Source organism: Anabrus simplex, chromosome X (genome assembly GCF_040414725.1).
Source record: "Anabrus simplex isolate iqAnaSimp1 chromosome X, ASM4041472v1, whole genome shotgun sequence".
NCBI lineage: Eukaryota > Metazoa > Arthropoda > Insecta > Orthoptera > Tettigoniidae > Anabrus > Anabrus simplex.
The window spans coordinates 168,953,722-168,967,490 of record NC_090279.1 but is presented as its reverse complement, the minus strand read 5'-3'; the positions used below and the strand labels follow the sequence as shown (position 1 = coordinate 168,967,490).

The window sequence follows — 13,769 nt, the reverse complement described above, 5'->3', positions numbered from 1 at the left end:
ACCTTTCTTCCCGGAATCGTCTCAACATGATAATACAAATTACATATTTCATTGTACATAACCTCTGATTGTGCTTCACCCCTCTCATTTGAGGTTAAACAGTGCTCTCGGCAGTGTTTAAACATGACCGGTTGAACATCGGTTTTAGACAGTGTCTAAGTGATAAATAACGTCTCTGCAATGCGGCAGCCATACTTAGGCATTGTTTAGCCGTAGACATCGTCTAAATACCGTTTTTGCAATCGGCCCTTTACCTTTAAAAATCAACACTGGACGTTATAGTCGATACATTTCTCCGAAAATGTGATAAAGACGCATCGTTTTATAAGATATGTCGTAATAAGCGATGTCATACTAACCGATTTTTTAAATACAGTGTCTAAATAGTATTTAGATGGAACCGTTAGATTTCACAGTTATATCCAATACGTCGTTAAAAGCTCTGACACAATAACCGGTTTAGACTGTATTTACATCCATTTTTTAAGTACTGGGTATTTATTATATCACGTGTTTAGCTATTTGCAACATTCATGTTTTTTACACAAGTGAAACTGTTTTATATGTAACCTAGTTCAAGGCAGTTCTGAATTAAGCATATGTATTTACAAGTTCTGGTAAAACAGCACTGTATCGTTACATGTAATAAACTTCACATTCGGTTCCATACTGACTTAAATATATTTTAAAATTCTTATTACGAATTTATAAATGTAGCTCTGTATTACATATAATATTTTTCTGAGTTCTATGTAACTGACGTAAGCGTAATTCCCTTTCATCCACAACATATTTTCGATCTCAAGTTTGAGGTGCATTAGTGCTATCAGAACACAGCATATGAGTTACTACTAATAAGTAGTGTTTTCACACATTAAAACGGAACCAGCTCAAAAAGATAAGACAGAATTCTTACTATAGCAGAGGTAGACTCTAAGAGGTGACATTTTACTGTGGTAGGCCCATATGATCCATACATTACAGTGTGTGGCAATAAATGGTAATTAATTTCCATATCAATACTCATGATTAAACAGTATGTCTACAAGAGCCATGAGATACAGGAAATGCATCTTTAGAAGAAAATGCAACATTTACTTGAGAAGCACAATTGCACCTCGTCTTGTTCTATTGTATATTTACTCTTGTGACTACTTATAAGCAGTGTTTGCATATATTTTTTCTGAATTAACACCTGTTTTAAGAAATTCTCTAGTCAACAAGTTAAAAAAAATGACCATTATAGTGTTGTCAAGAGTTGTTACTGTAAGTTTTAAAATCTTCATTCAAGTAAAAATATTCTAAAATTTTATTTTTCTCTTTAAAAGAAAAGGAAGCTATGGCTAAGGGATCACCGATTTCATCAAAACTTTGGGAGCCAGCGCTATCTGCTTCTGTCTCTGTCGATGCAGATTTACTGTTACGAAATGCACAGATTAAATAAACACTGCAATACGTTTCCTGTCACCGTAGGTTGTAGGTTAATTTGTCATTTTCATCCACTTTCCATACACTTTAGGGGCAGTAATGAAAAAACAAAAACGTTGTCATTAAACTCACCTATGGACAAAGATAAAAGAAACAGGGAGAAGAAGAACAACTCATGAACACTGAACACTAAACCAGCAGTGCTACAGTTACTGACCTGCAAATTACCAACAGGTTAAATTTAAAGGGCAATTTTCTTGTTAAATTAGAGGCAATGGTACGCACTCGGACACATGCCTGATTATTTCGGACATAGATAAACCTACATGTGATAAATCTCATAATTAGACCGTTTTGAAGATAATGTATTAAAGTTAAAAACTTCTTTTTTTTCCACCTATTCAATACAAAAATAATGCACTCAATTATTTATAAAATATTCATGAGGTACATTGGTTAATAGGACATGTTTCATTCGTCTTTGCGAACATCATCAGCTATAAATATACAAAGCTTAAGGTCAGGGCCCTGAGTTTATTTAAATGGTTAAAAATGTCGTTATGTTGAAAGAATGGTAAAGTTGTGATAAAAGTGGTTGTATAGTATTAAAATTAGACTGTAACATATTATACAGATTAACATCAAGGATTTTTCATAAAGTACAAAGAATATTAATAATCTGAAAAGTAAAAACTATCATAAAGGTTATTAAAATAGAAAAGGTGTAATGGTAGACATTAAAAAGAACTTCGATGTTTGAAGCGTGGATTAATTGTAGAGTTGTTGGGTTTAAACTTGAAGTTTGAAATCTCAACAACAGCTCACGTACTCTGGCGGCAGCTGCTTGGCGCTCTGGCTCTGGAGATTGGCAGGTGTGGCCTGGGAACTCCGCGGAGAGACTCGCACTGAAGCTTCCCATTAAATGCACCCAGAGCTGCGATTTGAATGTGCGGGCTTGCTAGAACTGATGGCGTGTTAACATGAATGATGCATTTAATGTCGGGACGAGCTGCATGGATAGCAGAGTGTAACATGAATCCGGCAACATTCACACCAAAATTTGTGGTCCCTGGCTCGACAATGCCACCTTCCATATCAATCTTCACTAAACTTGAAGCAGTGATTTCATGATACAAAATTCCAAAGAGATTAACTTGGAAATGCTTATGGTCTTGATTTAATCTGGCAGTTATATGGTTGTACACTCCCTGAGTCCAGCCATAAAAGTCCATCAACCTATAGACGGCAGCCAATTTACATCTGAATTTTCTCCCCCTTTGCATATCCCATGCTTTCAACGCCACAGATATCATTGATGGGAACCACACGGTTTGAACATTATCCACAGCCTTGCGATGCATAACTCATATTATCCACTCAGGGAGTGTACAACCATATAACTGCCAGATAATATCAAGACCATAAGCATTTCCAAGTTAATCCCTTTGGAATTTTGTATCATGAAATCACTGCTTCAAGTTTAGTGAAGATTGATATGCAAGGTGGCATTGTCGAGCCAGGGACCACAAATTTTGGTGTGAATGTTGCCGGATTCATGTTACACTCTGCTATCCATGCAGCTCGTCCCGACATTAAATGCATCATTCATGTTAACACGCCATCAGTTCTAGCAAGCCCGCGCATTCAAATAACAGCTCTGGGTGCATTTAATGGGAAGCTTCAGTGCGAGTCTCTCCGCGGAGTTCCCAGGCTACACCTGCCTATCGCCAGAGCCAGAGCGCCAAGCAGCTGCCGCCAGAGTACGTGAGCTGTTGTTGAGATTTCAAACTTCAAGTTTATACCCAACAATTCTACAATTAATCCACGCTTCAAACATCGAAGTTCTTTTTAATCCTTTTAATGTCTACTATTACATCTTTCCTATTTTAATAACCTTTATGATTGTTTTTACTTTTCAGATTATTAATATTCTTTGTACTTTATGAAAAATCCTTGATGTTAATCTGTATAATATGTTACAGTCTAATTTTAATACTATACAACCACTTTTATCACAACTTTACCATTCTTTCAACATAACACCATTTTTAACCATTTAAATAAACTCAGGGCCCTGACCTTAAGCTTTGTATATTTATAGCTGATGATGTTCGCAAAGACGAATGAAACATGTCCTATTAACCAATGTACCTCATGAATATTTTATAAATAATTGAGTGCATTATTTTTGTATTGAATAGGTGGTAAAAAAGTTTTTAACTTTAATAGATAAACCTCCCAAAGTTTGAAAGAAATCTGTGACCCCTTAGCTGTGGCCGTCCATTATAAGGGTAATTTTTTTTTTTTTTTTTTTTTTTTTTTTAAGGACAAATTTAACTATAAATAGTCCTGAGTTAAATGTTGTTGTTCAAAATATTCCCCTTGAATTACAGATAAACCAGTTTTTACAACATTTCCTTGTTCTTCAATGATACCCATTACAAGCACGCTTTATTTCTTGTTGTTAATTACCATAATTCTTTTACTGTTCAATTCGAATCACAATTGCACTGCATTTGTTACCATTTTATTTAGCACATTTTCATCAATGTGTCACGTTTTCAGTCTGTACAAAAATGCGCTAACCAGGTTTCCCTCCATTTGTCTTTTATGATGTGTGCATGTCTAACAGTTCCTTGTCAATTTACTACTTTCCCTTTGACAATAACAGTTGCTGTTTTACACAACCCCTGAAACGTATGTTTCCACACTTAGCAATGTTGCAATCGATCAATTAAGAAGTGGAAGCACATGCTATAAACAAGGAAATGAGTTTCCCCTCATAAGTAAACAAGACTTTAAAAAAAAAAAAAAACTATCACAACAAACAAGAATCCTAAATATGGATTTCAATACATAAAAATCTGGAATGGTGTAAGTGTTAATTTGTTTTGATAAATTGCAGATTTTCCTCTCCTGTATTTCTTGTATTAGGCTACACCTAACGTTTTGATCATTTTCTCATACCGTGCGTTTCGTTCCTATCTTTCCTCTCTAAATTATGGCTTATGCTTTTGACTAGCTCGAACGTCATTACGACCACTGATGAGAGGAACCAAGGAACACGTTATATTGCATTTAAAACATAACTTTGGTAGTACTCACTGGGGGTTTGGTGCAAGGAGTTGTCCTCTATATTATAACTAAATATGCTCTGTAGCCAGCTACATTAAACTATATTAGCTAAGTAATGACGTTAATGCATCTAAAAATTTAGTTCGGTCTTCAGTCTTCAGCTGCACAACTGAAACAGAAAAGACAAGACAGAATTTTAGAGGGTTTTCCCTAATAAAGGAAAACTGACTGAACAAAATTCTTCAAAAAAATATTGAAAACGACGATATGCATAGGACTGCACTAATCGTCCCTGATATTCTAATGCTATTTTCATAAGCAATCACAATATTCACAGTCATTCAATATCTTAAAGTTAGAAAAGAGAATTTTCTCATAAATTTTAGAATTCATAGTCCTGAAATGGTATGGACACATGACGAGAATGGAAGAGGATGGAGTTACAAAGTGAGAAAAAAGTAGGAGGAATACAACGGAGAAGGCCCAGGAAAAGGTGGGCGGATACAGTGAAGGAGAGTATAGAGAAGGGAGGAGTAAAAGTAGAAGAAATATTGGAATGGTGGAGAGATAGAAAACTGTCGAGGCCCTTGATTCACAACCTGACACAGAAGACCAGAAAAGGGAAATGGAGGAGATTGAGAAAATAGTAAAACAAGGCTTTTTTTCCTTCTTAATCTTTTACCATTTTGGTCGGCTATCTCCCTGTGGGTGGGGGCAGTAAAATAACACCCACGGTATCCCCTGCCTGTCGTAAGAGGTGACTAAAAGGGGCCCCAGGGTTCTGAACTTTGGAGCGTGGGTTGGCGACCACGGGGCCCTTAGCTGAGTCCTGGCTCCTCACTTTCATCTATCCTATCCGACCTCTCTTTGGTCAACTCTTGTTCTTTTCCGACCCTGCCGGTATTACGTATGGAGGCCTAGGGAGTCTCATTTTCACGCCCTTCGTGCCCTTGTCTTCCTTTGGCCGATACCTTCATTTTTCCAAGTGTCGGAACCCTTCTATTTTTCTCTCTGATTAGTGTTTTGCCCAGTTGTACTTCCTCTTAAAACAATAATCACCACCACCACCACCACCTTTGGTCGGCTATCCTGGATGCAATTTTCTGGTATCACGGTTCTGAGTCACCCGGGTAGTAAGGTGCGCCTTTTGTAGTTTTTGCTGCTCAAGGACCCCAACAAAGTCAAGAGTCTACCAAGTTTTCCTGTTTCCTATAGGGATAACTACAATACTCCGTGCCATGTGGTCTTCGGATCTTCTCACAACATGACCAAACCAACATAACTGAGATTTGATCAGCATCTCAGAAATGGTTTTCACTTTTAAAATCCCTTGTCTATTTATTTCCATACAGCCTGGTACCACAGTTTCAATATCAGACATTAACTTATCTCAAAGTTTCAATTAAAGGATACGCATTTAAATTTTGTTACCTTAAGTTTTTCGGATGAATATCGATTACTCTTGCATAACCATTTTCCTTTCTTCTACTAGGCTAAACATAATTCTCTGAATTGGTCACATATTCTCAAATATACGAATAAATAAAATAAAATGATGAATGTTTTGACAGATAATTTTGGGCTAATGGCATATTACTTTTCATGTCAAGTACATAACTGACTAATATTAATAGGAATATATGGAATAAACTCTAGTAAACTTATTACAATATTTTCCACTATAAGAATTTCTTCTCCATACCATTACCAGACATGCCAACTTTCAAAGGTTAAAAATCAGAAGAAATTTGGCAGCGAATCTCGACATATTACGACACATCACTGATGGTGGAACATGCACCAATTCAATAAATTAACAACTCTATTTGGCCTACATATATATATTTCATTATTTAATGTGACTACTAATTACTGGACATACCTGACCTTTAGGAACATGTGATTTCTCATCCTTCAACATGTTGTACACATTACAACTAATTGTTGTTCAACACACCTGTAGCTGACTTAGCCCTCTTCAGAAACTCAACTAAATATTTTCTCAAAGCACTTGCCTTGGTGAACTGATTTTAAGGTTAAAAGTTTCTCCAAAGTTTGGTCAGACAGCAAGGATCTGAACTGCATTTTTCTCTTTCAGTCTCTGCTAAAAATCCTATCACATTCTGCATTGTTATGTGGAACTAATAAAATAGCAAGCATTACCTTAGAGAGTCTGTCATATTTAAGTACACCATCAGCTGATTTCATCTGACCTACCAATGTCCACTGAACATTAATTCTTCCTTTTGCCTGGTCTGGCTCTTCGGGCTAAAAGTTACAGAACTGGGAGTGCAGAATATCAGTTTCTTTATCTAAATGTTCCATTTCACTTGTCAGAATGTTTGGAAACTTGTTAATGAAAAATCTAAGGCTAGAAAATGATGCTTTACTTATAGCAGAAATATTTGCAACTTCTGTGTTAATTAAAACTCAAATATTTGAATGGAAATTTGTGTGCCATGTAGTCACATGATGAAGGCAAACACTTTCTAACAGACTTAGAATATGCACTTTTCTTCAAATTTCAAAGTGTTCATCCTTTTGATTTGCTGGAGTATGATCATCTACAAAGGAGAGAGGAGGGGCTTTTAACAATGTGTGGTTTCACAAACCTTGCCATAACACTCTTCAATAGTTCGTCCAAAATTGACTTTAATAAGTTTATGTGTGTCATACTTGATTGAAGAGTTACATTTGGATTCTCAAACATATCCATAAAACTTGAGAGAAAAGGGCAAAAAGATTGATGTAAATTGATAAAAGGAACATGAACAGTCGTTCTTCACGTGACAAAGCATGGCTCTTAGTGTTATCAGTAGTTTCATTCATTTTTTTGGGTGGAAATGATGACTGGGTTTTCCTTTTAACTGTGGAGTGTGGTGATATGTTATGACAATGCTTCATCTTTTCAGGCAAACAGGACATCTGCACCTAGACTGTGCTTAGGAATTTTGTACGTCTTCAAAGTTCCCATCTGAGCATCCTTACAATTTCACTCCTGAATAAAGTAACCCAAGGGTCCCAATGCAGCAAAATCCTATATACGCATCTTCTTAGTGATAACGATCGAGTAAGAACATGCTTCAGAATTTTCCTGATCTCCCTGTTATGTGAAGTCTGAAATTCTCTGAACTTTTCTCTCCTCTTTGCATTCCTTTCCAGATAATAAAATATATCAATTATACTTTCATCTACATTTACAGGCAAGTACGCCACACCCTTCTCTGCAGAAAGATTAATTACGTGAAAAGAACTGACTACAATGATTGTGTTACTATTTTCCTGCTCCAAACGTCCTGCTACACCATTCTTTAATCCTACCATTACCGGAGCATTATCAGCCGTTTTTTTAAATGGAATACGGAATTCCTGAAAAGTTGAGAACAAAAGATTGGAAATGTTAGCTCCAGTAGCATCCCCTTCTAAATTAGGCACAGAGAGTAGACAACATGGAATTTCATTGAGTTCAGGACTAAAAAAATGTTACAACAATGGTATATATTTTCAAGTCACTTTTATTGCTACCATCAGTAGCAACAGAAATGCATTCACCTGCAAATGTGATACGTTTTTTGCCCTTTCTTCCGTGCACATTTCTGTAATGATAGCTGCTGTTTTGTTCTAGCACACCCATATCATTTAACCATTTCCGAATCAGGAAACATTTTGCGAAACAAACGCCCCGCGTGGTCGGCACAATTTACAGGCAGGTTAAGTTCTATGATAAAGGACGTACATAAAGCCTCTGAATTCATCACAGGATTTCCATTTTGTTTTTGACATGAAAAGTTCAGTTTCTGGTTTCTTTCTACACAGTGGACACTCTCCTTATGTTTTTTTCGTTTGTACATATTTGAGTATATCGCACTTCGTGCCATGCGCGAAATACACCTACATAGGTACAGAATGTGAACGTTGGTCCCTTCCTGGATTCACTGAAACACGTAAAATCTTCCCTACAAGCGCTTTTAAACACTGCATCATATTTCTTTTTTGACATTTTGGCAAAAAGAAACATTAAGACATAAAACCAAGAAACACTACTACGTGACGTAACAGAAGCACTTGTGCAGGTCCTGCCCCGGGTAGACATCTTCGGCATGATACTTCTGAGGTTAGGTTACTCACTTGCGACTTTCACTTCCTATTATTAAACTATTTGAGTATTTGACTGTATTATAGACTACAGAGGAGCACATGATTGGCCATCATGCCCCATACTGCCATCCAGTTGTGCTTCTTAGAACTACTTTCGACCAGCCATACTCAGCCATACATCAATAGAACAAGAAAACTTGCGGGAGTTTAAAATAATACGAAAATTACTGAAACTGCTCCAAAATTCGGAGGAACGGTCCTGGCGATCGGGAGATCGGGAAGAACGATGAAAAAGCGGGAGTCTCCCGCCTAAATCGGGAGAGTTTGTACATCTGTATTACTCAAGATTCAACCAGATTATGTTACAGATTTACTTACTGGATGTGTCGAAGTAATCCATGTTCATTCGAGCGTTAATCTTTTCAGCTGCCTGCTCAAAAGCCTTTCCAAAGAAACTGAAAAAAAAAAATTAAATACTTATTTTGCAATCTCAGTAACAAAACACAAATCAGGTCTATTATACAATTACAAAAGAAAGAAAATTAAAAAATGTTAATAAATCATTACACAAAAGGTAGAAAAGCATTTTATGAACACTACTAAGCAATTTTATATTCTGGAGCAAACAAAATACTTGACGATTACAAATGCGCATCCTGTTCCTTCCCCTTGAGTGAGATGATAGATGTCTTCATTGATGTAGTTAAGGCTATTAGGCCTTCTGTTAGACTGAACCAATTATTGTACATTAGAATCGTTATTAATACCATTGCAATTAAGACTAAACAAAGCACAGTTACTTTAACACAATCAAAATACCTTAACACAATGCTGTCCGCTCACGTATCAATACATGTTTCCAAGCACGGTGCTCTGCAGCCGATCACGTATAAATACGTGTTTGTGCAAGTCTGTCTTCTGATGCCATCTAACTATTTGGAGATTATCGTTGATGTGCCTAAATGGTAGAAAAACTACGCTTCTTTTAGTACTGGTTTTGCCCGTTTTAGTGCGTCAGTTGCATTTGTTTTTGTCTTCGAATATCTTCCGTGTATCCATCAATGCTAGTAAACAAAAATGGCAGCCCCGGTAAACAAAAACAGTGGACTGACTCCTGGTGATATTATACATGAATTATACGCTGATAATTTGTCATATGTTTCCCGTGATTGTGAGGAGAGTGAAGATGAATTGTCTAATGATAATTCTAGTGCTAGTGTCATGCATTTATGTGGAAGTGATGCGTTGAATGACACGTTTATTGCACCATGTGAGCAATGACCTGATGCTTCAGATAGCAAAGATGGTCTAGATGTAAGTACTGTTGATAATATTCTCCCTATTTCTGGCAGTGAGTGGCCTAACAGGATATTATACTGTTTTTGGAGTCTTTCTCGTGGACGCCTGGCATTAACATTTCGCCGAGTGAACCTGAAAATATAAGTTGTGATGTCAAGTTGTTCATTTGTAATGATTTGTTGGCATATATGGTGGAGGAATCAAACAGATATCAATACCAGAATGAACCGAAATATAAAATCTCACCAAAAACTTTAAAGTGGACAGATAACTGTGAATGAACTTAAAATTATTAAATTATGATACCCTGTAATAACTCCATGTCTCTGCCAAAACCTTCCGGCCACAGGGGCCAGTTATACGTCAGATGGGCCGGACAGCAATGTGTTAAGAAAAAAAATTCCACCCCACTGAGATATACAAACTTACATTGATAACAATATTTATAAATAATATATTGTAATAGCACGATCAACAAAAGACCAGAAATGCAAAATTCCCCGTATCCTGATGTACCTTTTACTGCTCTTTTAAATGAAACTGTGGTTCGCACTTCTCTGATGTCAGTGTAAAACTGAAAAATATTCCATTATGGAATAAATTTTAAATTTATGAAACAGACTGTTAGACTGATATAAAATGTTATCGCTAGTTATTATAAATAACAACAATTGATTGATGTTATGTGGCCTCTAGAGAGGCCTGATGCATGCCTGATAATGAGGTAGGGAGAGGGTGAAACATGACGACAGTACATAGCATACTCCTATTGAATAACTTCAAGGTGTCTGCCCAAGGCTTAACCTCTCCATCTGACAGACGAATGCCATTATCAGGGTCACATGCCCTCACTATATACGAACACAGCAAAGAGGTTTGGAATTTAACCCAGGCTTTTGGCACGCAATCCAGTGATTAGAAATTGCACACCACAACCTCTCCTACTCTAGTGGCTAACATTCTGATGGTGAAAAGGTTTTCCACCAAAAGGTCTTGAACCAGCTAACCACAGCGTCAGACCAGAAGGCTTGGACACCTTAACAATCAACAATACAGTATATAGTTGCCAAGGCTAATGCACTACTCAGACAGACATACACGTTATTTTCTTTCCCACCCAGTTTATTCAACTGCAAGAGAAACGTTACTCAGTTACATTATTTTCTAACTCATTTATAAAAGGCTGATCCTGCATTTGGTCCCTCTCAGATGAAAAAGCGATACTTATATTAGACCACATGGAAGAGGAATATAAAGACCCCAACGTGGCCAAGACAATTTATCGGCTAAAACCATTCCCTGCCTTGTTCAACCCTCAGCGTAGGGATGGCATCAGGAAGGGTATCCAGCCATAAAACTCGACCAAATCCACACAAATGTCGATCCCAGGAAAATTGGGAAAAAGACCGGGAAGGAGAAAATAATTCTCCTCTTCCTTGATGGGATAAAAAATTAGGCTGTATAGAAAATATAGCAAGGAAATTTTGACTTACTTGTTATTCGATTCATCCGCAACAGGAGGGATACCGATGACGAGACACGTGCCGAGTTCGACGTCCATAGGAGCCGAGGCGATGAGAGGTTGGCTTGGGGCTTTTTTATTTCTGGCGGCAGTAACGTAAGCTCCCAGCGCAAACTGTGCAAGAAGGTAGAGGCAGTGTGGATGGGAGAAGTAGTGAACATCCAGTGCTCCCTGTCAACAAATACAGTCTTCGTTAATAATGTCAAACAACCTGCACGCTTGAAAATCAACAGATAGACACAGACTATGCCAAACGACGGTAACACAGAACGACATACGAAGTGATACCATAACCAGAAAGGAATAATATTTAAAAACCAACATCCAAGCGCTAAATCTTTGAATAGTGATGTAGTTCTTTTTTTTTTAAATACAGCAGAGCGTCAACAATATGAACATCAATTATCCAAAGATCTGTTATCAATCACTCCAAATACAGTTTTCTTTTTGTCTTTTTCCTCATGACATAACATGGTAATTTTGGAGATCTGTGGAGAGGAACATGAAAGAAACACGTAAGAGGATAAATGAAATGACAGGTCAATGTCAGAAGAAAAGGCAACAGAAACAAAGACAAACATGAAAACACAAAAGGAGAAGAACCATCTCCCCATCTTCAGATGTAGATTTTGTCCTTGTCTCTCTGCTTTCTTTCCCCTCACATTTTTGCTTTCTATAAGCTCCTAAGCTACCACCTAACAGTATGGCTTTCATCAATATCTGATATCTCTGGATCTTCCTATTCCGTCACATGTAAGTACAGTAAAACCTTGTTAAGACGTTCCTGCTGGGTACAAAGAAGAAAGTGTTAAGCGAAGAAAACGTTCTACCAAATATAGATTAAAAACTATCCAACAGTGATATGGAAACACGAAATAAGATTTCTTCCGACATGAGGGCATTTTACGTCATGTATACGTGGGTACGGTGAAAACTATATCTACCAGTATCAAGAGGTGCAAAAAATACCAAACAAATATGAAAACGTGTGCACAGTGGCCAATAAAAATTTCAAAGTTTTATTGCAGATCACACTCTTTCTAAAACAAATGTTAGTAGAAGCCTTTTATTTCAGACCAGTGGGTAATTAAAGGTTTTCTGGTCACACTCTTAGACAATGAATTGGAGGTTATACTCGACCATGTGCAACTGCGAGGAATTACTTCGGCCACCATTCTGAATCTGGCTAAATAAAACTTCAACTAACTCAAATGATACGAGTCGAAACGCGACGGTGCAAGTTTCACAATCGTGACCCTTGTGCGCTTAAAAGATGCAGATGCCGGTGCATTTTCTAACAGATTTTAATTTTGTCTTCATTAGTAAAGAATTTCATAACCCTTTCCATAACCATAACTATGCTGTAACAAGACAAATACGCACCCTGCTGGTCAGCTTCACACTATTATGTTCCTAATCCAGATATAGGCTACAGTACCGCATCATGCGACAAATATTCGCTACATTTCACTGTAGCCCTTAAGAAAAAATAAATTTCCTACTTCTAAATGGAATGAGAAATACAAGTACAAATAAACTTACTGTGTTATTCAGCAATCTCGTTGCTAACTAACAAGCAAGACTGAACATTCCTGAGACCAAAGCATTGCTCTCCAAAGGTGCAAATTATCCTGTGAAGTTCAGGAATTCAAGGCCTTTTTCCATAAAGGCAACTGTGGTAATTGTGGTGACGGCTCTTGACCCAAGTTAGAAATCACATTTCTTTCACAAGGGATGACTAACATTTTCAGGGCTAGAAAAAAATGTGATCATACTAAGCGCTAATAGCAAAAATTCGTGACACAGTAAGCGAGGTGTTTTTATATAAATTTAATACAATGAGAATCGGGACTTCGAATTTACGACGTGCTAAGCGGGAAAACATGTTTATAAGGAACGCACTGACGAGGTTTCACCATATTTTGTTCTTCTTGCTCAATCACATGCAAGTATTCACTAAGTGAACCATTAGTCAACACAACTGACCTCTTGAAGAATAACATAGACAAAAGGACCAGCTGATATAACTTGTCGCATCTCCAACAATGACTGTACTTGTCTGAAGACACAAACTAGCATTTTCTTTGCCTTCTCAATTCCATCCTCTAGCACATCTTTCTTCAACCTAGGAATAAAAACAACACAATTTGTAACAGAATGGTTTAAATCAGATTAAATATATGGACCATGAAGAGTGTCCTGATTTACCGTGATAAACAGTCCATAGCATCCATGAAGCAGTCTGCTGATGACTTGTCTTGCAGCTGACAACAAATAATAAATTACAATTAATTTTTCAACGTATAATAATAATAATAATAATAATAATAATAATAATAATAATAAT

The 13,769-nt window shown here is 36.9% G+C and overlaps 1 protein-coding gene across 1 annotated transcript in view; it reads right to left on the bottom strand.

The window, feature by feature from the left end:
- Positions 1 to 3,764: 3,764 nt before the first annotated feature.
- The window catches only part of Cdc45 (cell division cycle protein 45), a 65,839-nt gene continuing 55,834 nt past the window's right edge, over positions 3,765 to 13,769 (bottom strand). The window contains exons 10-14 of the mRNA XM_068230508.1: positions 13,631 to 13,686; positions 13,409 to 13,547; positions 11,394 to 11,593; positions 8,980 to 9,056; positions 3,765 to 4,672 (exon numbers count right to left, since the gene is read on the bottom strand). Of these exons, the coding sequence (XP_068086609.1) occupies positions 4,608 to 4,672; positions 8,980 to 9,056; positions 11,394 to 11,593; positions 13,409 to 13,547; positions 13,631 to 13,686 (537 nt within the window). The 3' untranslated portion in view covers positions 3,765 to 4,607. The remainder of the gene's footprint in view (positions 4,673 to 8,979; positions 9,057 to 11,393; positions 11,594 to 13,408; positions 13,548 to 13,630; positions 13,687 to 13,769) is intronic.